Genomic DNA, 26,559 nt, shown 5'->3' on the forward strand with positions numbered 1-26,559 from the left:
TTATGCCCATCTTCTTTTAGTTTCTGCCATATCTCTTTCTATGAACTCTTTCAGGTGACCCTAGCTGGAATCACTACATAATCATACAATAATTTTCTTAGCAATGACCAAATAGAACCTTTAATTGAGATTCGTTAACTCTGTCATTAACCGATGCATAGAAGATAATGGAGCTATTACGTAGCTTTCTGTTTCCACTTTATTCTCTGCTTTAAAATTTTGAAATGCCTAGGCTCTCTGTAGTCTATTCCACTTCTTTGGTTGGAAAAAGCTCCATACAAGGGAGTTGTATTTGGCATTGATCGTGATTTGTTCATTTGAATATATTTATAAATCCTTACCATATTCGTGTTTATTACATTATTACTTTTTTGGCCAAACTCTACCATTGGTCCTTGAAGTTTGCCCTGTGTGCGCAATTGGTCTCTTAAGTTTGAAACGAGCACAATTAGTCCCTTAAGTTTTAAAACTGAGTTGTATTGGTCTTTTTACTAACTACTGTTAACAGTGTTACTTATGTGGCTAACGGAACAATGACTTGGCATTTTTTTAACGATGTGGCATTTTTTTAACATGTGGCACGTTTTTAATTAAAAAATTAAAAAAAAAAAATAGTTTTCACGTGAGATGAAATTGAAATCATATTGACCCGATTAAAAAAAATCCGATATTTATTTTTTATTTTTCCATAAAAATTAAAAAAAAAAAGTTGATATTTAAAATCAACTGGGTATTCATGGCTAACGGAACACTCTATTTTTTCATAAAAATACACCAATCCTCCCATTCAATATGAAAATTTGGCAACTGGGTGTTCATCAATAACTGGGATAGTAATTGAGAAAGAGTCAAAAGGGCATCACAAAATTCATCTTGCTAATTATTTTTCCACATAAAAACTCACCAATCCTACGATTCAATATTAAAATCTGACAAATGCGTGTTCTTCATCAAAAACTAGCAGAGTAATAGAGAAAAGGCCAAATGGGCACGGAGTATGTATCCATGTTGATCTTAGCCCACACTCATTTCCACGAACAAGAGATTCATGGGTGGGCAAGAGCCGCTGCTGCTTGTGCTGGTGCTGGTGCTCGTGGTGGTACTTTGGTCGACTTCCATGTCTGCCGATGTGGCTTTGGATTGAGTAGTTGGAGGAGGTTGGATTTTAATTTCATCTAACGTGGAACCTATTTTTTTTTTTTTCATTTTTTAATTAAAAACATGCCACATCATTAAAAAAATGTCAAGTCATTGTTTCGTTAGTCACATAAGTAACACCGTTAACAGCAGTTAATACAAGGACCAATACAACTCAGTTTTAAAACTTAAAGGACTAATTATGCTCGTTTCAAATTTAAGGGACCAATTGCGCACATAGGACAAACTTTCAGGGACCAATAGTGTAGTTTTGCCTACTTTTTTTTAGAGAAGCACTTATTCCTTTTTCTTTTTTTCTTAAAAAAAAAAAAAACTTTGTAATTACTAATTATCACGGTTTAGGAAAAATGCGAGGCAATTAAAGGAGGCAATTAAAGGAAACTTTAGCCGACCAATTCAACACCTTTCTAAAGAAAAAAACTTTGTAATTACTAATTATCACGGTTTAGGAAAAATGCGAGGCAATTAAAGGAAACTTTAGCCGACCAATTCAACACCTTTCTTTCTTTTCTAGCCTGGCTTTTAAGGGCACATGTAGAAAGTAGAAAGTAGAAAGTATATATATATATAGCATCTATAATTTGAATGGTTGCCCTGAGTGACTATTCACTTTAAGTAAAACCATCCTCATAGTAATTTTGATGATTTGATATTCTAATACAATACAATTTATCAACAATATATCATCTTCTTTCTCAAAAAAAGAAAAGAAATATATATATATATATATATATATCATCTTTTTTTTTTTTTTTTCTTTTTTTAAAGAAGAATCATCCTTTAGGCCAATTAATTTAATATATTTATGTTGTTACTAGTCTTATACACTGCGCTTGTGTGTGCAATGAGGCTTTTATTTTTATTTAGTGTCATAATTTTTCATTCATTTAAATTTTTAGATTATGACAAAAAAAAGCTTTACGCTCTCATTTAGAGAGATTAATTTGTTTAGATGTCAAAGTGGATTGAGATTTTTTATTTTTTTTTTTCAAAACTTTGGATAAGTTTGTTTTGAAGACATGAATTAGTAGGAGAGTATCTTATTATGTAAACATTTTAAGTGGAGTTGGAGACATATTTTTACCATGTTGTCCTTAAGTTTTTCCCATGCTTAACGTAGGGTCTAAGGTATTTTTGAACCATATAAAAGTACAGTTCAAAGAGGGAATTCTATTATATATAGTATAGATAATTAATTTATATAGTTTTTCTCAAAAACAAAAATATATGGTATTGCATAGTGCATTAACTACTAGCTATAATTAAACTAGATATGTTCGATACTACAAGTTTGAATTGAATTTGATTTGTTTTTCAGAAACATATCCAAGTGTTCAACTTTTTTTTTTTTTTGGGAGAAGAAATTATCTAACTAAATTAGATATATTTGATTTTCTACTAATTCTTTAATCAATTTATTTATAAATTTCTCGTATCTTCTATACTATATTATAACAAGATTCTTCGTTTGAGTTTTAACATTTTACGTACTAAAATACTCTTATACAAATTCTTAAACTCTTTAAACTACTTCTATCATTTAGCTAAATAATTTTAAATTAAAAAACACAAACCAGTTAAAAAGAGTAATTTACTATTCATAAATTTTAGCATTTTTCTTTTATCTTCTCAATTCAATCTAAAATTTAGAACACTATCTATATCTCACTTTTAAACATTATAATCAAAATTGCTTACCTTCTTTTCAAAACAAAAAAAGTTCATGTTAACAGATACTGTAGGGATTGCGTTTGAGCACTTCTACTGTTGAGTGAGTGGACTCAAGCCCAGCTAGTCCAATACAATGAATTTGTAGAGAGCGGGTTCAAGAACTAGGTTTTGGCAAGCGGCAACCCCTATGTAGTGTTTTCCACCATCGAACGCCAGCGAACCGAAACCATCCTCAAGAATCTGTCCTGGCCCTGTCCGAGGAGCTTCTTCGTCGCCTTCTTCCATGGGGATCCCCCCCTACTCAATCTGTTTCTCCCCCTTTATATAGTCCTCCTCCAATGATCCCTTTCTTTCACTTGTTGATCATCCATGCCTTTCCCTGTCAACCCATCCCATCAGCCACCTTGCCAAAACTCCTCCTGAGTTGCAGCAACCGAGGAAACACTACTTAGTGGTCATTTCTCATTAATTCTGCCTGAACATCAGTCGTACGCATTTAATGTGGAAATGACAATTCAATCCTGGCTTTGCTCCTCGCCTCCCTTCCACGACTTATGTGTTGTACTTGATCTTTCTCCTTAGATGCCCTGGAGGGCTGCTTTTTGTGACTCGTTACACTTGCCTTCTACGGTCTTGGCTGGCCGAGGACAGACTCGTCCTTGGCAAAACTCTTGGGCAATTTAGGTTTTCACACTTCATCCTCGGGCATTTCCTCCTCCTTGACATGGCTTTGGGCCGGATACAAAGTGGCAGGGTTGCCAAATTCTCAGACCACACAAATGCCCTTAGGGTAATTATTAATAAATCATAATAACAAAAATTTAATACTACTTTAATAAAAAATATAAAAAATGTCAACAACATTTTTTTATTTATTATTCCCCAGTAAAATGTTTCTAAGAATAATTTTTAACATTTGCTATAAAAGAAAAAACAGAAGAAAAAAAAGAAGAGCATTGTGAATCTAGTATTACAAGATAATTAATTATTTTTATATGGGGTGGGTGGCTAATAACTGATTGAGATGTAAGCATGGCCCACAGATTCCATTAAAACGCGTGGCCCAAACAAAACAAATCACCTTCTATATTATGAATCTCTGATGAAATAAAAATGCATTTCTCACTATAAAAAAAAAAAAAAAACTTTTGTCATCCATCATTTAAAAAAAAAAAAAAAAAACCTTTTTTCAAAGGAAAAAAAATTGCTTCCATGTGGGTGAATAAATAAAAAATAGTATAATAAGAGTACGAACGCCTTTGAAAAGTAAGATTCTCACTATCATTCATTACATGCCGTCAAAACATGAATCCTTTTCCTTTTCCTTTTCCTTTTCCTTTACCCTCTTTATCTCTATCTCTCAACAACTACCCCACCGCCGCCGACCACTTTTTCCCGGAAATTCCATATTTCTCCCAGAATCCCTCTTTGTATTTCAGTTTCATCCTTCTCTCTCTCTCCTCTCCAATTTAGTATTTTCAAATTCCAACGCGATCGCTCAGAATCAGAAACCCTAATTTTTAATTAAGAAAGGGAAATCAATCAGAATCCTCACCGCGATCGTTGATCTTCCATTCTGGTACGCAGATGAAGAACACGAGGAAGAAGAAGAGGAGGCCTCGAGTCTCTAATCCCGTCGCCGGCGACAAAGGCGGCGTCGTTCCGACTGCCGAAGAAGACGAACAGAGTAAGATCTTCAAAGCCTTAGCGGAGGCTTTCTCTTTGGCTTCTCTAGACGACGCCGTTTCGGCCCTCCGCCAAGCCAACGGCGATCCTGACAAAGCTGCCGAGATATTATCAATGAGCTCGGGTTACAGTGCGGATGACCCGTCCACGACGTCGGGTTCGGGTTCAAGTTCGGGCGCGAGTTCGGGTGCGAGCTCGTCGGGCTCGTCAGAGGGGTTTGTGGAGACCGGGTGCATTCAGAATGTAATGAACGGGAATGGTGGGTTTAGGGGGACGAAGCAGAAGAGAGTTGTTGCGTCGGCGGGGTCGATCTCGACGTTGTTGGGGAAAGATTACGTGAAGTCGAGCCTACGGAGGGACTCGAAGAAGAAGTCCGAAGGGTATGGTAACGGTAAAGGCGTTGTTGACAAAGAAGAGGCTGAGCAGTTTTTGTGTTCGATGCTTGGAGATGAATGCGAGCTCAGCTTGGCTGTTGTTAGAGATGTGCTCTGTGAGTACCCAGCTATCTCTTTTCTTGTTTTGCTTTTGTTCCTCTTTTGGTTATTTGGAAATATTTTTTTTAAGACTGTGTAATAGATTTAGGGAGTGAAGGAAGTTGATAATTGATTAGTAGGGGCTAAGCATAATATGAATTTGAAGGTCGGTGTGATTACTTGGATTAAAAGATGGTTTTTTGTAAAGTGTTTCTGTGAGCTTTACTAGGTCTAGTTAATTGGGTTTTATTGGTACTTTTTTTTTTAGTAGTAGTTTGTTTTGTGGAAGGACCATGGAAGATTGTATTTGGGTGTCGGCTTATTTGGTTAAGTTTGGATAATGAAGGTGTTGATGGTGCAGATGAGAATGATATGAAGGATAGCGCTAGAGATGTTTCGATGTATGAGGGCCAATGGGGGGAACTTGTAAATTTTAGAAGCGGAAAGACACAAACTGTGGACATGTATGAACAGGACCAATGACGATAAGAATGGAGTTGATGTGATGAAGGCAGGTGTAAGGGGTGTTAGGATGGTCTGAAAGGCACAACTTTAATTGGTTATATGTAAATGGATTATGTTGCCAGTACTATCTATGATGCTATGATGAAAGCTGGTTTTCTTTACTATTTTTTCCTTGATGCTGATATGGAAAAAGGAGTATCTTGAGATTTACAAAAATGCATATGTATGCATGTATCTGTGTACACATAATTTATTTATGATATACTAATGTGGAGGTTGGGCTTTGGTGCGATGCTAAGTGCCTTCCACTTAAAGTGATAGGTTGCGGGTTGGAGTTCAAAAATCAACCTCTCCAAAAAAATTGGGTGTAAGGATGCATACCATGACTTCATCCAGATTCCACAAACGTGGGACGTGGGAGTTTTGTGCACTGGGTATGATACAACATGACATACTAATGTGGATTTATTGTTAAAATTTAGGGTAAAATGCAAAACTGACTCTCTTAAGTTTTTTCAAATTTCATTTCAGTCCTCTAACTTTCAAGTTTATTCAATTAAAACTTTTCCATCAACTTTTGTTATATGTTGTGGTTAATTTTTCAATTTTATAAATTTTTCTTCAAATTTTTTAAATTAAAAAAATTCAATTAATGATCGAAATATATTTTCCAGAATTTTTTTTTCCAAAATTTTTTAACAAAAGTTAAAAGAAATGGCTTAATTAAATAAATCTGAAACTTAGAGACTGAAATGAAATCTGAAGAAAGTTAGAGGGTCAGTTTTGCATTTTAGCCTAAAATTTATCACCTAGTACTCTCAGTTACTTATGCCACCATATGCCTATCTTCTTCTTGTGTCCTCTCTCTGAGTGTTTCTCCTTCACATACCCTTACTTTTCCAATGTTTCTAGATTCTTATTTGAATTCATTTTTTATTTATTTATTTATTTTTATTGTTGTCATTATTCCTTTCAATCATTTTTGCAGGTCAATGTGGATATGATGTTGAAAAGGTATTTTGAGTATTGTGACTTTGTTTTTGTTTCGTTCTTTTTAGATTGATCATAGATGATGAATTTTTTTCCCCAAGATATATTACATTTGATGCTAAAGAAAGGTGTAAGTGAAATGCTTTCTGCTTATTTGGTTTCCAGGCTCTAGATGCGTTGATTGAATTATCATCTTCCACCTTTGAGCAGTCTAGGAATGATAGTGATCTCAACAATAGTGTTAACTATAAAGAAGATATCAGATTTCTTTTTGAACGCAAAGACAGTGTAAGTTATGTTATTTTTTGCTTGATTATGTGTTGGTAGTTATTGCTTAAAGATTCATATTTCAGTTTATTTTAATCTACCTTTTTTTGCCAAGAGCCTTGTGGCTTAGTGGCATAGCTTGCTCTACTTTATTACGAGAACCATGGTTAGAATCCCCCCTCCTCCATTGTTGTACCTATCGAATTTTAATCTACTCTATTTTAGGTTTCCTGTTGGCTTATTTGTACAAATAGTGCATATGGTATTGTTATGTTTAATTTTATGAATTTTGTGGTCAAGTCATGATGTGAGTTTTAGGGTTTATGCTTTTGGGCCTTGTATATTGACCATTAGTGTGTTTGCAGTTTATTACTGTAAGTCACAATGGAGTGAGCTTGGTATTTGTCTTTGTCATTCCTTGATCAAGCCTTATTAATGTTGTGCTCCTAATGGGTTGCCAAGGAATCCATTAGCTATTTTGTTCTATTGCCCTTCTTCCTCCAGCATCCCATATGTATATTAATTGCTGTCTTTGCCATACTGTGTCTTGGTTTTTCGATAATTGCTGTGTCCCTTCTGTATAATGTCCTAGTTTTTCAAGAATAGCTGTGTTGCCATATATCATATTGTATTGTGTCCGTGTCCGTGTCCATGTCCATGTCCATGCTGCTTAGGTCTTTGTCTGGCATGTGTTCTTGAATATGGGATATATAGTCAAGCAAAAATGTAGATGGTCAATAGTCACACATGATTACAAGTGTATTGGGTGGAACTTTATTCTTGCAACTGAAATCTCATTGTCTCCTATCTTGGCCTGTGGAGGATTAACAACTGATGTAGCATGTTTCATTCATTGTTTCTTGTATAATTTAACTTATGTAACTATTTAGGTTAACCATTTCCTCATCTGAATAAAATAATTTTACTTATAATTTTTTTTTAATTTTAAATTTTGTAAATATTGGTTCCAAATGATGACAGGAATACTTCAGTGTTGTGAACTTTTTACCATTTGGCTATGTGCTTTATGTCTAGTGATCTAGTACATTTTGTAACAGATTACTGACAGGGCTTCCGATTGCACTTCTTATTCTTCTGAAAGTGAAGTCCAGGATAGTATATGGGCTTTGGGGTATGGTTGCAGGTAATTCAGTCAGATGTTATTTTTGTTGCTTTAGTTGTTGTCATTATAATTTTATTATTTTCTCAAGTAGAAGGCTGCAGTGTGTATCTTGCAGTGAGCATGGTATTACAGATTGGGGTGTTGAGTTTAAAGTAAAATTCTATAGAAAGTTGTGGAGAGATGTAGCACATACAATATGGCTTGGTCAAGTTATTACAGTGGAAATTTAAACTGAACTAGCCTACATTGACATACATGTATGCATAGGTTGAAAGGCCAGAAGGTGCAAGCGTTGCTACTGTTTTTGTTTTAAAATGCATATTAATAGGGAAAATAGAAGAAATGATATAATCAGATGTCATTATTTGCACAACATGAGCCAATGAGCTCTAGCTCTACCAAGGTAGTCAAAGGTGAAAGATGACCCTAAGGCGCCAAGGCCTTGTATCGCCCAAGGCACGAGGCAACAAAAAGGCACTAGCCTGAATAAAGCAAGGCCACCAAATTCTAAATATATTTGTTATATGTATAGAACTTAAATCATATGTACCTGGTATCGAAATAGTGAAGCGTTTTTAAATGTGTTGCATGAAGAAATTAGGTCTATCAAATGATTTTTTTTTTTTTTTTTTTTTTTCCAATGATTTCAAAATAGGGTTAACATGGTTTAGGCTCTATTAGTTATTTTAACAATAGGTTTCCACAAGCTTCTACCATATGTAAGACCCATCCATTGCGTGTGTAAATTTTTACCAATAAAAGGGATGTAATGTATGTGAGGTCAAATAAAATGTCATTAACTGCATTTTGATGATGAGCTGTTTGGCCTTCCAGATGGCCTCTGCTCAGCTAGAACCGTGATGCTTGCCCTGGGGCCACTTCCAGCTTAAAAGTCTGAACGTGTGTCTCACTGCAAATAGCCATAATTTTACAATTTGAGAAAAAAGGATAAGTAAAATTAGCAAGTTGTTTCAGATTTCTTGAACATCGAAGGGGCAATTCTTTGTGGTTTATAAAGGCTTAGGAGCTGTTGACCAGTTAAATTTATATATGCTAAGCAGATTAAGAAATTGTCTCAAACAATGTAAGATTATGTTTTATTTTTTAATCTAACCACAACGTGATCTTTGATATTTGAAATTCATGTCACAAGAGTTTCAGCTTTGGGTGTGTTTCACTTGAGCAGCATTATGATGTGAGGCTCAATCCATAGGCTCTCAGTGCCCTTCAAAATTGTGCATGTATAATATAATAATACTTGTTAATCTATGTGTTCAAATTTTATTTCATGTAACATCTACTAGTTTATGATACTTCTTGAGATACCAAATTCTTGGTATTTGGAATCTGATTCTCCGAGCTTATATTTTTTCTTCATTTTAGGAATTATGCAAAGGTTCTTGCTAATCCTGAAGCTAAGTCTCCAACTGGCCCAACAATTACTGAGTCAGAGCTCCCTCAGAAGGTTTTGGAATCTTTGTTTAATGTCTCCAAGAGTCCTGAATATGAGCCAAGCACAATGAATTGGAGGAATGTAGTAAAGAAACTGCAGTCACTGGGGCCTGGGCTTGATGTTTATCCTTCTGGTGTTGCAGAACCGCAGCAGAATACTTGTGGTATTCATAATTATTTTCATAATGCTTTATTGCACTTGCTAGTGTCTCTATATTAATAATTTCAGAAACTGTATTTCTGCTGTGGTTCTATAGCTATTTTACAATTTAACATTCTATCAGTAGAAGTGATTTTGTAGGAAATATGTTAATAGGCTCTGATCTTCATAATGTTGTACATTTGGGATTTTGTGTAATATCTTTATAATTTTATTCTTTTGGGAACTGTCAGTTATTAGCCTGCTGCTTTTATGGAGAATGCCCCCTCCCAAAAAGAAGGAAAANGATAAGTAAAAATGTTATATATACAAAAGGCTACTCTATGCATGAAGAACATAGAGCAAACCCAGAAAATACAAGAAGAAGAAAAAAAAAAAAACAAAAAAGAAAACTAAACAACAGAAAGATTACAAAAGAGAAAGAGAACTAAGAAAAGAGGGGAGAGAATCACTAGTTGTGATTCCCCAAGCTCAAGACCAATCAAAAAGCGTTCCACTAAAGAGGACTGATTTTGTGTAATATCTTTATAATTTTATTCTTTTGGGAACTGTCAGTTATTAGCCTGCTGCTTTTATGGAGAATGCCCCCTCCCAAAAAGAAGGAAAAAAAAAAAAAAAAAAAAAACATAAACAAAAACAAAGAAATATACTTACTACTTTGATTATGATTGCAGCAGACTTTAGCATTTAACTTGTTCAACCCACATTTTCTAGGTTGTGTGTGCATCTTACTAACTGAACAAGGGAAGTGAGAGCATTAGATAGTGTTGATTGTAATGGCTTTAAAAACTTGTCTAAGCCAATGTGCTTGGTGTGGTTGACCACCCCCTTCCCCAATTTTGTTTAGTGTGATTAGCTACTTCATGTTTTCTGCATGATGCCCACTCAAATGCAACATGTACAGACATCCACACAAAAAGGGAGGGGTGTGGGGGTAGGGAAAATAAAATTAGTAGTTTAGTCCCTCCTATTTAAAACTTTTTCTTCTTATTTATTTATTTAAAAATTGAAATACTTGATAGTTTTTTGGGAGGTTAAATTACTTCTCTCTGGTCAGTATCTGCAACCATTACTTTTTATAAAGTTTTTCGAAAGGTTTTTCTTCAATACGTCCATATTAATAATACATGTGTAATAAATTGCTAATTGTTATCAATGATATCAATTTCTTTACATTTGAGTTTTCCTTGGATTGTAGTCAAAGGAGAGGAATATCACGTGTTCAGAACATCTGCTAAGCAACATTGGGATTCAATGAGGTCTTGCTATCAGAAAGTAAGTTTGTTTTAACTTTCTATGTGGGTTAGGCTATTTTTATGACACAGGCTCTAGTTTATTATAGACTTGAAAAGAATCTGATTAGGAAGCTCTTCTGCAGGCTGCAGTGGCATTTTCAAAGGGAGAGCGGGGGTATGCAGCCTATCTTTCTGACCAGGTTTGTTATGCTTCAGCAAATAACATTGTAAATTTAGTGTATTTATGTTTGTGTTTGCACACTCTTTTACATCTTGTATCAGTTTAGTTTTCTCTGATGTACTTCCAACCCTGCATATTTCAAGATGTATAACAGTGTAAGCCACTGCATGGAGGAGTGGTTAACGTTATATTGTTGCTAGATATCCAATGGCCTAGCCAAGAATCCATTACATAAGTCTTTGGTAAGAAAGAATGCACAGCCCAAAAGTGTGTTTGGCAAGCCCAAAAAAGATTGCCCCTCCGTTTCTAGAGACTACTTTCAGGAAAGCTTATCCAAACACACTAGTTCCTTTTGAATGCTCTCTCTTGATTCCAGTTGAGCTCCAGTTTGTTACATCTGGGGTCATTCGGAAGCCTAATAGTTTTAAGGAGCAGTCCATTTGTTACTATATCACATACTATTGTGGGATTTGGGCAAAAAAATTTTGGCTTGCCATGGCCATAATTTTTTTCCTCTGTTGATTTATGGATCAACCTGATTTTTTATGATGCATTTTTTCTTGAGGATGTTCCGGTATAAAATGTTGACCACCTCAAACTTGAATGATTTTTACGATAACATGAATTTCTGATATTTTTTAATTTTTGATTTTTTTTATTTAGGTATGGCTTGTCCTTTGTATACATCCTGTGTTCTGTGGTTGCGCACCTTATGCTTTTTTTTAATAATTTTTTTAATTTTAATAATGAAATCATTACTTAGAAAAAAAAAAATGTAATAAGATATGCTGCATTTTACTAGGGCAAGGTTCAAACAAAATTGGCTCGAGAGGCAGATGAAAGGGCAAGCCATGATATATTTAAAGCTAGGTTGGTACATTGCCTAAAAGATTGACACAAAAACTGTCTTTGTCCACTATACTTCTGCCTCTGGTGTTCTTTATTCCACTAAGCTATTGCCTCCAATCCGCAGAAACAGGGGCATTGAAAATGTGATAACAATTGATTTACATGGGCAACATGTCAAACAAGCAATGCAGCTAGTAAAAGGTCACCTTCTACTTGGAACATATCTGCCCTGTAAGTGCCTGCTGGGCCCCCCATATTTCTTGCGTTTCTCTTCTTTATTTCAGGAAAAAAAAAATGCCCTTTCTGGTGTTTTATTATTATTATTATTTTTTTCTGGTTTTCTCCAGCGGTTCAAACTCTCAGGGTTATCACAGGATGTGGGTCACATGGATTAGGGAAGTCAAAGGTTAAACAATCGGTATGGTTTTCCAAAGCATCTGATTTCAATCTATTTCTGTTTTACCCTTGAAACTAGTAACAACAAAAAAGTAAGGGGTAAGATTTTCTGTATGGTGGTTGTATACTGGACCTTTGATGTTTATTCAGCAAAATGACCAAATTGGATTTTTTGGATAATTATTTTGCAAAGATAATATCAGTCTTTCAATCTTGGTACAGTGGCACAAATACTATTGTTAGCATTACTTTTGGAGCTAAAATGATGCTACCTAATATTTTGACATAAATGTATGTAGTTTTCAGCCAATCCCAGCAGGCATAAGCGCTTGCTTAAAACTTTGAGTTGAGTATGACCTTGAGAGAGCTTAAAATAATGTCATGTGGCTATTTATAAGTGTGCCAAACTCATATTTTCATTCATTTAGATTGGATTGATTAAGAATTAATAGAGTTTTTCCCTTTTTATATATTAGATCAAGTAAGAATTCATTGAATTCAACCTTTCCCTTTTTGCTTGATGCGCAGCAAAGGAAGAATATTGTAAATTTCACCTGACGTCTCCTTTTTTTTCCCCATTATTTTGTCTATGAACATTTGTTTATCAAGTGTACAGTATATTGAAGCTGAAAAACAGATGTAGGCCTTCTGCAGTTGGTTTAGTTATAATGTCTTTATTAATCTTCTTCACAACTAGCCCATTAGAATCTTTAGAGAGAAACAAACTTGTAGGGTGTATTTATTTTCTTTATCTTATGTGGATGCAGGTTATCAAACTTCTGCAACGGGAAGGTATAGAATGGAGCGAGGAGAACCAGGGAGTGTTGCTAATCAAGCTCAATGGATGTAGAGAGTTTAGCTTTCTAAATTCTGAAAGTGATACCGAGTAGATTTACCCAACTTAGTTCTTTACTACTCACCACAGTTTTTTTTTTTTTTTTGTCAAAAGCTTGTTGTCTGACTAGAGACCATGTATGAAGTGTTCATGCATAGGCTCCAGTTGTTTATATTGATGTAGAAGCTTTTTCTTTTATAGGTAGGTGGAAAGAGAAGTTAGACCACTTAATTGTAAATTAATTTATGGCTTAAGCTGCTGTCTGTGCGTTGAATCTGTATTAACCAGCAGAATAGTGTATCTGACTCGATTGTCTATAATGACATGATACATGACCATGATTACCTTAAATGCTGATTGTTGATTGATTAGTTTCTTGTGGCACTTCAATTGCGTCGTTACTTTGTTTTTGTTAAATTTCATTAAATGAAAATCCACGTGCTGGCATTTGCCCCCTGCATTTAATTTGATATGAATCATAAAAACGTGAAAATGGTTTGGGCATATAATTCACCATGAGAAATAGTTGTAGCCTAGTCAAACTCCAGGTTGTCCTACATTTAATTATCCTTGGAAATATAGCAATATTTTTGCTTAAATGGTCAATGCAACTAAGTGTTTTGAATTCAATTGGGAAACCTAATGTATTCCACTTAAGGTATTGTACATTATACTTAAGTTTTACCATTTTATGGACAGTTGGGCGATATTTGTTTGACTACTCTACCCATTATCAGCCTAACAAGTATTAGGTTTCATGACATGAAACATGTTGTCAACTAATGGAACTAGCAAACTCAATTGTAAGGTTGCGGGTTCGTCGCGGTTGAGTGATTGTGTGATATTGCAAATTGTGCAAATATGATTGTACTGGATTTTTTAAATGTATGATGTCTTGAGTGTATGATGAGTTTTACATCCGGGGTTGGCTAGATAGATCTTCAATTTGTAACTAGTTTTGGAGAACTCCAATTGCATCTTGAGTCCTTTTAGGGTGCAAGTGCAATTGTGACAGCCCAAGGGATCTTTTCCAAGTCAATATACACTCTTTTAAGTCACAATCATCAAATTTGAGAATTTTCCAAGCATTGTAAATTTAAAAACATTACTATGACATGTCAATCTATACCCATCGACTTTGGCTATAGTGTTAATTAATATCACCCCCGGGGCGCGGGGCCCGCAGGCGAAAAAAGAAAAGAAAAAAGAACTTAGCCTTACTCAAGTAACAAAATCAACACCTCAGTTTTGTTTGTTGATTATACCCATCGCTAAAGTTGTTGAGTCAGCCGCTAAGACTCGTTTGGTACATGTGTTTAAAAATTGAAAATTATTATTTGAAAATATTTGTAAAAATACATGTGAGTAAAAAAATATGTGAAAATATGTGTAATGGGGGGTTTGGATTCCGCGTTTGCGTTTCAGCAAACGCGTTTTCCTCCCCTTTTTTATTTTTTTACTTTTGGGAGACAAAAAAGCTGTGCATGAACAGTGCGTGCACTGTTCACGCACTGTTCATGCACTGTTCATGTAATAAAAAATATTAAAAGTGGGTCCCACGGTACTATTTACACATTTAAAAATTATTTTGCTACAGTATTTTCAGTTTTCAGTTTTCAGTTTTCAGTTTCAGCAACAATAAGCTCAATCCAAACACACCCAATATTATTTAAAAACTGAAAATAGTTATTTGAAAACACAAACCAAACACCCCCTAAAGTCTAAGCTTTATTTCTTTAAATCATTTTTCTTTTTGTTCATTTACATTCAAAGTAAGATCTCTATTATATTTAAATGTACACACATAGACGGTGTGATGCTTTTACCTATATAATCTGCCTTCCAATATACCATAGCATCTCCAATAGATGCTCTATCTCTACTTTTTGGAGAAAAAAAAAAGCTCACTATTTGGAGCATGTCTAAACCCAATACTTTTACAATTTTTTTTTGAAATTGCTACAGTAGTTCTCTTAAACTAGAGAACACTACAGCAACTCCAAACCATTATTTTATCTTAAAAAAATACCTGACTGAATAAAAAAAAAAAAAAAATTCTTTCACTTTCCTCCTCTCTTCTTTGTTCATTTGTCTCTCTCAAATGGTAACACAAACATAATATAAAATCAGAATAGAAACAACAGATCAACAATAGGGAAAAATACAAATTTAATTAGAACAACAAATCTAAAATCAAAGCAAAAACAATAGATCAAGAACATGAAAGCCTATCTAAGCTCCATTGTAACAACAAAATGAATCAGAACAAGGAAAAAGAAAAAAGAAAAAAGAAAGAAAGATAGACGAAGGCCATGTTGGCTGTGTGTGTGTGAAGTGAGCTGAAGAGGAAAGAAAATAGAAGTAGAAATAGAAGTCAAAAGATCATGCTAGAGAGTGTTCTAGGATCAAGTAGAAATAGAAAAAGTAAAAAAAGAGAGAGCTAGAGAATGAAAGAGAGAGTCTGGAATGAACTAGAAAAAGAAAAAGAAGAGTAGATAGAGATAGGATACGTGTGTGGTGGAGAAAAAACCAAGAGAGAAAAAGAAGCGTATGGATGAAATTAAGAAAGGAAAAATAATATAAAAAATATGAAATGGTAATTAAGAAATGCTACCACAATATTTTCACAATAAATCTTAAGTAATAGATTGTTATTAGCTAATATTAGTGAGTAAAAAAATAATTTTAACATTGGGCTCAAATTAGAACTAGTAACAACTTTCCACATAAGATTTTGATGTAATTCTTGTGAAAGTATTACGAATAATGTTGTTGATATAACACTTTTTAATGAAAAATATAATTGTTGGGAATGAATATAGGAAGAATAAATGATGATAAAAAAAAAAAGAATAAAGAATGAATGAAGAAATAATATTTAAATGAGATGGAGAAAAGAATAGAGAATTTGTTGGAAAATATATTTGCAAAAGTATGTATGTAAAAGCTAAATATCACTGTTCATTCTCCAAAGAGTACAAAAATTTGGAGAATTTGTGGAGATGCTCTAATATCTAGTCATGCATCTAATCCATAACATGTTAAAATTACAAACAAAATTAAATTTCCCTAAAAGAAGCCAAGAGCCTTGTAGGAGAATTGGTTGAAACCTCATAGTATTTTCTCTAGGTAGGGATGTTCATCGACTAATGCGGGATTGTTTTTGGGGGCATTTATGAGCTGCATTGATAGTGTTGGTGGCTTGAAAACACCAACCATCATCACCACCATAGGAACGGTTTTTTGGAAGCGTTAGTGGCAATTTCGTCCAAATAGAAACTTAGGGTCCATTTGTTTGGGTGAAAATAATTTCAGGAAATCATTTTCCGTAAAATAGGCTGTTTGGTTGGTTTTGAAAATAGAATTTTCTGGAAATCATTTTCATTTGATCGTAAAAAACAAGCTTTGACCACTGAAAATAATTTTCGTTCCTATTTTCACTTCAAATGATTTCCAGAGAGAGAGAGAGAGAGAGAGAGAGAGAGAGAAGAAGAAGAAGAAGAAGAAGAAGAAGAAGAGGGAGCCCAGATCGCCTTCGATGTCGCCGGCGAATCCCGAGCTCTAGTTCGACGATCGCACCACACCGCTCTATCTCGCCTTCAATCTCACCTCCGCTCGATCTCGTCGCCCTCTCGAGCTCGGTTTCTCTTCCTTGCTCTCGTCGATCGCCTCCGCTCGATCTCGCCGCTTGATCACTCTCTCTTCCTCGCTCTCTCTTCCTCGATCTCTCAGTTTTGTTTTTTTAAATTTGATTTTTGTTGTTGTTGTGGTGGTGTGGTGCTGATGTTTTGGTGGCTGTGACTTTGGATTGCCGAAATTTGCTGCCGTGGGTTGAATTGGAGTTTCGGTGGTGTGTGGTGTTGGGATTTGGCTGTGATTTTGAAATTTTTTGTAATAAAATTTGTTTGGATGCTGAGAAAATGTGAAAAAATTGTAGGAAAATAACATTTTCAGAATAGAACCAAACATATGAAAATATTTTATACAAAATTTTTTATAATGCAACCAAACACTTGAAAATATTTTTCTTTCTCGAAAATAGTATTTTCGGAAAATAGGCTATTTTTCGGAAAATATTTTACGGGAACCAAAGACAGCCTCAATTTTTATTAGAATATGAGAAAGAGATTTGAAACAACCACCATAAAGACATAAACTCACAAGATCAAAGATTCAAAACACATACCAAAACCTAAGATCTAAAGAAGAAGCAGTAAATCTAAAAAAAAAAAAGTAGAAGAGCAAATTTGAAAATAAATTTGAAGCAACAGATATGAAGAAGCAAATCTGATTCAATCCTAAGATCTAAAGAATAAAAAAGGAAGCAAATCTAAAAGGAAATGACCAACGGTCAGAATTTAGCAACACTACTGTCCACCATTTCGATCATAGTTACTCGTTAGTGGACCTCTCTAGCAGTGTAATCAACTTGGATTCGATGGTGAGTCAGTCTAGATCAATGAGTATTCTCTCATACATTTATGATTCAAATCCTCCTTTCATAATACCTATCAATTTAAAATTAATTAAAAAAAAAAAAAAACACCTGATAGAAATGTAGGGTGGTAATGGCTCGTCACCAAACTTAGTAAGAACCTAGTCAACACCAACAAGAAGCTTAATCCATGAGATCAACCCACTGTAGAAATGTAGGATGGTAATGTCCAATGCACTTCCTCCCCATGGTCGTCACCTATTAAAGTCAGACTCACATGCACTACTAAAAAAAAAAAGAACCATTGTACACTCTTGACACGATAGTTACTCTATAAGTATAAGTGCTTGTGAGGTGTGGAAAGAAATAGTCGGGGTTCAAGTCTTTAGAAGAGAGTTTCACATAAATAGGGTTGTTCACGGGTTGGTCCGGGTTGGGTTTGTACCCAACCTAGAACCAACCTGAGGGAATCGGGTGACAGAAAATCTCACCCGCTGCCGACCGTGGAAGTAGACAGGTTGGACGGATTAGACCTTCAACAGGTGGCAAACGGGTTGGTTGGCGTCATAGATTTGAGAAAACGACGAGAAAACAATGAGGAAACTGCGAGAAAATGGTGAGAAAAGCCCAAATTTGGCGAAAATCTATGAGATTTCACCAGATCTGGTCAAAATCTCACCAAATTTATGTGAAATATTGCCAGAATCTAGGTTTTTTCGCCGAAATCTAGAAAATAATCGCTGAAATTTGGAAAATTTTCACCGAAATCTAGATTTTTCATTGGAATCTGGGTTTTTCGTTGATTGGTTTGGGTTTTTGGGGAGGGAAACTGAAACCAACTTGTCGAAGTTGGTTTCTGGTGGAGAAGACCCGCCGCTGACCACTAGAGTAGTCACCGGTGTCGGATCAGATCTGGTCGGATTCTTCCGGTGGGTCAGATCTTCAAATGGGTTTGGACAGCCCTACACATAAATATACACTTATATTAAACTATAGCAGAATTTCTACCTTATATAATTAAAAAATTAAAAAAAAATTAAAAAAAAAAAGCCCATTTCGAGTCGGTTAGTCAATGACTCAACAACTAATTGCCCCCCAGTCACCACAAGATATAAAGCCCCACTTCCGCAGAGGCCACAGTGATACTATTTATGTATGACAGCGCCTGAATCTGAGTCTTTGGTGGAGTCTATCATGGACCACCACACCACCATTACCAAACCTCAGACCCTTTTCACCAAGAATCGCCTAAACGACAGTGACGACGATGAAGAAGAGGAGAAGTGTGACGTGGAGGTGTGGGAGATGCTGAGCAAGAGCTTTATTCAAGTACAGTCCGTACTGGATCAGAACCGTGTGTTGATCAATCAGGTGAACGAGAACCACCAGTCCAAGATCGCTGACAATCTCGCCAAAAACGTTGCCCTAATCCGCGAGATCAATACCAACATCTCCAAAGTTCTCTCCATTTACTCCGACTTGTCCCTCAATTTCTCCACCATCGTTCACCAGCGTCGCGCCGCCATGATCAATTGCGAGAGGAGCGTCGACGACAATGCCTGAACATGATTGCTCGTGAATTTCAGTAAACTCAATTACCTTTAGCTTTGGTTTTTGGATCAAAGTTGTGTTTGGTTCTTATTTGGTCTTTAAGTGTTTGCTTTAATGTGTCAGTGAGTGTGTAATTGTGGGAAATAATTTGATATGTTTTCAAAGTTTGGGACTGTTGGTGGGAAAAATAAATAAATAAACTGTGGTTAATAATGGGCGTTTGTTATGTGTGTTTTTTCTTGTGTTGTAAGGAACATGGCTGCGGGAATGCTTATCTACATTCATCCTTACCCGCAGACGAATTGAGGTATATATGTTCTGTTTGCAATTCTTTGTTTTATTTCTTCTTTCCTTCTTTTTGGCTTTTGATTTGTTGGTTGTAGTTTTAGATGGTGATAAAAAAAATTGATTTATGGGGACATTTTGTTGCTTAGGTAGGTCATCATTTACATATTATTGGCAATGCCCATCTAGGAAGATAGTGCATTTTATTTTAACATGTATTTTGTTGAGGGACTAGTGATGTTTGGTGTAATTATTTTCTTAAGTGAAAATATTTCAATTTTTGCATGTTAATGAACAAGTTACAATTTATCATGTATATGGACTAATTTATATCAATTTGAATCTGGAATATATACGAAAATTACACGGAAAATTGCAATTAACTTACCATGTGTTGTACAAACAAGTTGTTGTCAACTTTGTTTGTTGTGCCTTTTGTTATGGTAATGTGGAGATTTCAAGTTCTTTATTTCTTTTTGGTCGATAAGTATCACATACAGCAAGTATGTCTTGAATCCATGACTTCACCCTCCACCTTGTTCTTGTAAGGAAGAGGGTGCCATTTGAGCTATAGCTCATAGGCAATATTAAGTTCTTCCTCTTGCACCATTGCATTTATTATGGCATAAGGAAAATTTAAGCTCTTGGTACCAGTTGTACACACTCCTCCTTTTAACTATATTTATTTTTGCAGTATTATAATTGAACATAGGAATTCCTTTTGATATGATAAGCTTGTGGAAGTTTTGAAGAGAAATAATGCACGAAACTGGGTACAAGTGCAATTTGGTTAAAAGGGAGCCATGTCCAATTTTTGGTATTGAAAAGATAAGATTAGCTTAGTAACTTGAATTAGGGAAAGTAGATAATTTATCAACTAACTTATAATTAATCATTTCCAGCATGCATTGAACTGCCACCACTGCTTTTGAATGATACCTCAGAAGGTTAGGAGGCTAAGGCATTCTGGCCAAGGAATGAAGTGGAGATAGTGCTTTTATTGCTCAAATTTTTTAGAATCTCTTTGGTTTTTTGGTTGCATGACTTTGGAAACTTCAGTTGGTTCGTAAGTTGGAATATTAACAGAAATTCATGGGGGTAAAATTGCTTTTTGGCATAGTTTACAATCATTGTTTGGGGCTATGTTTTATGGGTGCTAAGCACATGTATTGATCATTTGGCAAAAAATAAAGCACATGTATTTACCATGCAAGTTTCCCCATATCAAGTATGATACAGATATAGAGATAAGGTTATGGGAACTGAAGACCTTCCAATGGAATCTTCAACGAAAAACTGACTTGTAAACATATGTCACGTCTAGAAACCTGAGTAGGGAAATCCCTTAATCCAAAAACTTTGCTTAGACACAATTCACATATGTTTTCTGCCACCCCACGTTATTGCCCTCAGGTTGCTTCCTTTTAACCATCCTTCCGTTGTGTCCAACAAATACATTAGGACCATGGCAAAACTCTGTTGTCATTATTCATTTCATACCTTTTGACCAATTTTTGCCGAGTATTTTCGATTTCGAAACTCATTTGAAGCTTTTGATTATATTTTTAAATATTGATCCAACAAAGAAATAATTTCTTGCTTGGATTTATCAAAGTGATTTTTGGGGGGATGGTAACAGCCATGAACTGTTTGTACTCATGGTTGATGGTGAGTGGAGGTGGATGGTGGAGCTGGTGAAGACAAAGGAAGCTGGCAATGTTTAGTTCTGCAGGCAGATGAATCTAGAACTACAGGTGCTGAATGTGGCAATCTATTTGGTTTGGGGTTGTTGGAATTTTCAGTTATGATTATGTTATGGAGCATTAAGTTTCTTGGTTTTCATGGTAACACATTCACTCATTGTTTCATTTTTTCCTGGTTATGGATGGGAGAAGTGGGTTGTAGTGGAAAGATCAGTTTTAAGTACATTTTAGGGAGGTAAAATTGAAGATGGATAGTGAATTTTATATTTCCTGAGAATGTGGATGCTCATCGTGGTTGAGGGCAGTGGTTGCAGCTCTCAATTTGGTCGAACTGGTGGAGATCATGTGGTGAGTTTGTTTCACTTGTAATGAAGCAAAATGGGACTTGTCCAAAGCAATCCCTACAAATTAGAGGATGAGGGAAATGTTTGGTTCTTGTTTTATGGTTTCAAAGCAGAATATATATGTAGGGGTTTTTTGGTGTAATATTCTTACAGTGTTGTGCATTTTCTTCACAATGTACAAGGTCTCATGTAAGAGGATATACAAATCGGTCTGTGTTTATAGCCCACCTTCATTCTTCTTGTGGAATATTCCTTTTTCCTGGTCTGAAATTTGTATTTGCATCATTCAGTTGAAGATTGTAGTGTCATCTTGTGGAGGATATACTTTAATCCCAGAGCTCCGGTGTGCTCTGGGTCTCTGACAATGACATTTAAACCTATCTTGATGGCTATCGGTTCCTTTAAGTTACTACTTACATATATAAAAGACTTCAAGAGTTCCACTGTGTATAATCATCTCCGATCTTTTAACTTTCCCGTATAGGTCAAGACTTCAAGCATAGGTAGAAATAAAAAGGGAAAAAAGAAGAATTGAAAATGGATATTTTATCAAATAAGTTCTGTGCATGATCATTGGATTTTTTTTACTCTCTGAGGTTCAGATTCTTAATATGGCTTTGCATGCAGATCAATTATTTGTATATTTTATTCTCTAGATTGGTATTTGAGAGAGTGGCAAAAAATGTGAAGAAATGAACTTTTAGCTTAGTCTTGTTAGTTTATTACTTTACAAAACAATTTACACTGGCATTCTGAGTTGTAGATATGTGGCATTGACATTGGTGAAATTACAAAATGGATGCTGAGACTACTGCGGAGCAGATTTTAAGGTTGGCCAGATATAGAATACTGTGGCAGGGACTGAAATTGAGAAGTTCTCGAAAGAAGGTGGTTCAATGACCTGCCAAGAAAGCTCATGATGTATTCAATACTCACAAACAAGCATTTTAGACCTCACTTGTTGCATCTGACTGTATTTTTGCATTGGCTTGAAAGTGTATTCAAAACATTTTCTCATATGTTATTCGAGACCAACTACTTGGACATATATCTTCTTATTATGGGCGCACACAGGAAAGAGTACCAACTTGAAATCTTGTTTGATTTATTACTATTGAGGAAATATGAATTAAGGATATAAGTTATTGGTAAATGCTATATTTACTACAAAAAGCTTTTAAACTAATGTAATTAGTACTACTTTAACAAAATTAATAAATATTGAAATACTAATTTGTAATTGGTGACACATCATTTTGTAAAACTTATGTTAGGATTTATATAGTATCCTAGCATTGCTCATAGACGCTGAATGTGGGTTGCCCAGATATAAATCTAATGTCCTCATGGAAATATAACATGTTTAACATTTAAGCAGACTCCAAGGATAGCTCACAGTTCGTCTAAATTCTGAGTTGCTGCAGAACCAAAGGGGACTCCAACGCATACGCTATCCATCTCGAAGCCATTTATATTTGCTTGGTAATAAATAGACTGTTTATCTTTGCTTGGTAATAATAAATAGACTTACTATGAACTATTCGATGGTAAACATTGAAGTTCAAATCTCACATCCATTTTGCATCCCGAACTTAATTCCAGCAGGTCAACAATATAGCATGCTAATTGCTACATCAAGGATAGCAGAACACTGGCTGTTCGGTTGCAATTTTTTACTTTCAAAATCAGCAGTTTCTTCCAAATTGCTAGTCAATAATGCTTTATTAATGGCTTCCGATTTTAACTTTCCACATCTAATAAGACTCAAGTTTCTCAAAAAACTACTCGTTTCTCACAAATTTATAAGGTATAGTCAACTATGCATAGAGCACAAGTTTCTCCCGATTGTGGGCTTCCATGTGGTGCTTCCTCACAATGTGGAAAAAAGACGCACTTCCATTAGATGTTTTCTCATAATGTCGAAAAATGACTTTGAACATGAACCTAGTTCACGACATAAAATGATAAAATCCCTCTTCCCCGTATACATCAATCAATTATCATAATTAAATGTGACCAAGAGATGGCCACAAAAAGGAACTGCAGCTGGATTTGGATTTTGGTCCCTGCCGCAAATGGCAGATTTAACGTATTAGTAGATTTAACTGTACTGGAACTTCGGAAACCAGATAAGAAGCCAGCTATGTCAACCTCTCTTACCTGGTGATTTAAGGATAGGCTGCTTACAAGGGAAAGAATGGCCTGATGAGGTGAGGATTATTATTCTGTGTTTTCAACAGGAGCAGCATGAAAAAAGGAGAGCATTTATATTTTTAGTGTTCATTGACTTGAAAATTTAGCAGGAAATTCTGAGCTAAATTGGGTTGTAATCAAGGTAAAAGGGAAAAGCATTCTATTTGCAAATAGATCTGGTCTGCTACCATTTACCATATTTGGGGGGATAGAAACGAGAGTGCTCAATGATAGAAGTTGGTTACCCCCTGGAAGAGAGTACCTAACGGGAGAGGGAAAAATGAAATGCAGATCTTAAAGACTATCATGGCAGATGTGAGAAATTGACTTGCAAGTATAATCAAAGTTAGAGACTTGTTCAAAATGAAGCCTTGTGTTGTATCTGGAAATTGACTAATTCAGTTTTGCTAAATCTCATTGCTAGTTTAGGTTGTTGAATGTTGCCTTTTGCAGTTCTTCTATTTCTTCTTCTTGTCAGCTGTTTTTACTGCTTGTATAAACTGTTCTGCTCTTTGGTTAAATAAAGTTCTCATTCGTTAGAAAAAAAAAAGCTATTACTCCAAAATACAAGGAAAAAATATGGGGAAAAAGAACAACTTAAATACGAAATATCTTTTCTTACATTAATACCTCAAATAAAAGTCTCATACCTAACTGAAAGGGGAATACGATGTTACTAAATATGTGGGTAGAAAATAAACGAGGAAAATTACGCATCAAGTTCACCACTGTCTGTAATAACGACTTTGCTCTTGGGTGTGCCGCTTTGGTTTCCTTCAGCTTCAACCTTGTAAACAACATCCATTCCAGACAGCACCTTTCCAAACACAACATGTCTACCATCCAACCTGAAAATACAAAAGGAAATAAAGGGATTGATAAATCAATATGCATCTACAAATAGCATGGTTGGGATATTTAGAAACATCCCATGTCAACAATTACCTCTCTCTCTCTCTCTCTCTCTCACACACACACACACACACACACATAAAAGGAGAGGAAATGTGTGAAGTTGCGAGGGTCAAGAAAAAAAAGGTTAATATTGAGTGCTAGAAGTGCAAATTAATAATGCTGCTGATCTGACCCATGTCTAATAAACTACCTTGAATCCACTACACTTTCTGCATCACACAGAAAATAGTAAACAGATAAAATTGAGAGAACATTTTGACTAAAAATCTTTCACAACAAATAACATAAGATGCATATTAGACGATTTGTTTTCTCTCACTTAAAATCTGAGGGCACATTTAATTACCAGCTAGTTGTCACTGTTGTAATAAAGAATTGTGAACCGTTTGTGTCAGGGCCAGCATTTGCCATTGACAGAAGCCCTGTACACAAGAAAGAGGAGAAAAAAAAATGTTACTATCGTGATTACATAAATTTGGGGGAAAAATGAGGTTTTTTTTTTTTTGGGGGGGGGGGGGGGGGGGGAGGGGGGGGGTGCTATTCGTACCTGGTCCGGTATGCTTTAGCTTGAAGTTCTCATCAGCGAACTTCTCCCCATAGATTGATTCTCCACCTCTTCCATCACCTAGTGTGAAATCACCTCCCTGGAGCATGAAGCTGGGAATAATCCTGTGGAATGTGCTACCTTTGTAATGGAGTGGTTTTCCACTCTTTCCAACACCTTTCTCCCCTGAAATGATTGAAAAAGAAAAAACCACATGTAAACCCTTACTACTTTCCTCATAAATCTACAACTCTTTTTTCAAATTGTTGAGGAAAGGGGATGGGAATATCTAAATACTTTTCCCTACAGTATCTCCCAAGTAATTTACACTTTTCAACCGCACACACTTGGTTGTAATTGTATTTGAGATTGTGTTACTGTTATGTCTAATTTTAATACATTGGTCATGATGAACCCGAAAACTTAAAACACCACATAACATATTTACAGATGAAGCAGAATACGCAAGAGTCAGCAATTTGATTTGAACATAAACTAAAGATATAACGATCGGTACATCTCAAAAAATTATAGGAAAGAGGCTGAGGTCACAGTCTCACCTGTGCACAGCGCTCGGAAGTTCTCTGCAATCCAAAATGAAGGGTGCAAAAGTCAATAATCATATAACGTATTAAGTTTGAAAGGATAATGTATTGTATGTATCTATCATCTAATCCAGTGTTTTCAAAACAGATAATACACAATCATACCTACGGTTTTTGGAACTGCCTTCCCAAACAGACCCATCACAATTCGACCTGAAAGATGACAGATCATAAAGATTAAACAGTATCATAACAACCATTATCACAGTTCCTCTAACAACATCATATCCTAAAATTTCACAACTTTTGATACCCATTACTCACAGCAAAATACTTCTACAATATCCAAGTAAAATACCCTCTTTTTTTTTTTCCAACAAAGCAAGTCTCTTTCTTTTACAAAAAAGAAATGTAACGGTATAGAGCATTACCAGCGGGCTTTCCCCCAATCTCAACATCAAAATAAACTTTATGGGTCACTTCTTTCAACTCTTCCTTTGACTTCTTAGCCTGAAAGATCAATCATTTATTTCATCCATAAATATAAGTACATGTGAATGAATAATAATATTTTATTAGATCGATCATCGATCTTGATCTAATAAAAACATTATTAGATCAAAATTATAGAGGAAACTAAATCGACTTAGAGAAATGAAAACAATAATGGTTTTCTTTTAAAAAAGAATTGACCTGACCTGAATGAGAGCTAGGGTTCCGAAGAGGACGAAAGCACAAAGGAGAAACGATGTCGTTCTGGCCATGGCGTTGATATTCTTCCGCCGCAAATAATCTCACAGTTTCGCTTTCCGTTTGCTAATAAGTACTGAGGTGAGGATGTAGATGCTATTTGTCGGAAACTTTTTTTAAGGAGCCTGGAACAGGTATCACTGTCCAATTCACGTTTGACACGTAGATTGTTGTGTGTTTAGGCTCGTTTCTATTGGTTGGTACTGCTTGAAGAGTGTAGGCTTGGCGATTTTTCCAATTTGGGCTTTTGTCTGGATTAGTGAGAAAATGGGCCAATTTGGATGAGGGGCCACCTTTAGCCTCTCAATCAGTATTCGCTAGTGATATGGGCTTTAGCTTATTGAGACAATCAT

General features: G+C 35.3%; 3 protein-coding genes across 4 annotated transcripts; 2 read left to right on the top strand and 1 right to left on the bottom strand.

Moving 5' to 3' along the window:
• Nucleotides 1–4,100: 4,100 nt before the first annotated feature.
• On the top strand, nt 4,101–13,292 carry LOC111994528 (SMR domain-containing protein At5g58720). Its single transcript, XM_024026418.2, has 11 exons — nt 4,101–5,005; nt 6,442–6,467; nt 6,609–6,731; nt 7,769–7,854; nt 9,217–9,449; nt 10,644–10,720; nt 10,824–10,880; nt 11,664–11,731; nt 11,835–11,941; nt 12,058–12,128; nt 12,874–13,292. The coding sequence occupies exons 1-11, from the start codon at nt 4,417–4,419 to the stop codon at nt 12,994–12,996; spliced, it is 1,560 nt and encodes a 519-aa protein (XP_023882186.1). The 5' UTR covers nt 4,101–4,416; the 3' UTR covers nt 12,997–13,292.
• A 5,187-nt stretch (nt 13,293–18,479) lies between these two features.
• On the top strand, nt 18,480–22,305 carry LOC111994521 (protein EARLY FLOWERING 4). 2 transcript variants are annotated; one of them, XM_024026409.2, is made up of 3 exons: nt 18,480–18,961; nt 19,179–19,234; nt 22,023–22,305. In XM_024026409.2, the coding sequence occupies exon 1, from the start codon at nt 18,532–18,534 to the stop codon at nt 18,937–18,939; it is 408 nt and encodes a 135-aa protein (XP_023882177.1). In that variant the 5' UTR covers nt 18,480–18,531; the 3' UTR covers nt 18,940–18,961; nt 19,179–19,234; nt 22,023–22,305. The 2 variants fall into 2 exon arrangements, with proteins under 2 accessions (XP_023882177.1, XP_023882179.1); XM_024026411.2 differs by lacking the exon at nt 22,023–22,305 and adding an exon at nt 20,115–21,052.
• A 1,727-nt stretch (nt 22,306–24,032) lies between these two features.
• Nucleotides 24,033–26,305, bottom strand: LOC111994527 (peptidyl-prolyl cis-trans isomerase CYP20-1). The gene is made up of 7 exons (XM_024026417.2): nt 26,155–26,305; nt 25,888–25,966; nt 25,622–25,669; nt 25,472–25,495; nt 24,915–25,097; nt 24,714–24,789; nt 24,033–24,300 (listed from the first exon to the last, which is right to left on the bottom strand). Exons 1-7 carry the CDS (start codon nt 26,218–26,220, stop codon nt 24,162–24,164), a joined length of 615 nt encoding a protein of 204 aa, XP_023882185.1. The 5' UTR covers nt 26,221–26,305; the 3' UTR covers nt 24,033–24,161.
• Between the last annotated feature and the right edge of the window lie 254 nt (nt 26,306–26,559).

Source organism: Quercus suber, unplaced genomic scaffold (assembly GCF_002906115.3).
Source record: "Quercus suber isolate HL8 unplaced genomic scaffold, Cork oak 2.0 scaffold_208, whole genome shotgun sequence".
NCBI lineage: Eukaryota > Viridiplantae > Streptophyta > Magnoliopsida > Fagales > Fagaceae > Quercus > Quercus suber.

Excerpts from the sequence above, each read along its gene's own strand:
- LOC111994527 (XM_024026417.2), bottom strand. The coding sequence starts at position 26,220 with ATGGCCAGAACGACATCGTTTCTCCTTTGTGCTTTCGTCCTCTTCGGA. Across the intron at positions 25,496-25,621 it reads GGCAGTTCCAAAAACCGTAG|AGAACTTCCGAGCGCTGTGC; the intron begins GTATGATTGTGT and ends TTTGGATTGCAG. Across the intron at positions 24,301-24,713 it reads ACAACAGTGACAACTAGCTG|GTTGGATGGTAGACATGTTG; the intron begins GTAATTAAATGT and ends TTGTATTTTCAG.
- LOC111994521 (XM_024026409.2), top strand. The coding sequence starts at position 18,532 with ATGACAGCGCCTGAATCTGAGTCTTTGGTGGAGTCTATCATGGACCAC.
- LOC111994528 (XM_024026418.2), top strand. The coding sequence starts at position 4,417 with ATGAAGAACACGAGGAAGAAGAAGAGGAGGCCTCGAGTCTCTAATCCC. Across the intron at positions 7,855-9,216 it reads GCTTTGGGGTATGGTTGCAG|GAATTATGCAAAGGTTCTTG; the intron begins GTAATTCAGTCA and ends TCTTCATTTTAG. Across the intron at positions 11,942-12,057 it reads ACTTGGAACATATCTGCCCT|CGGTTCAAACTCTCAGGGTT; the intron begins GTAAGTGCCTGC and ends GGTTTTCTCCAG.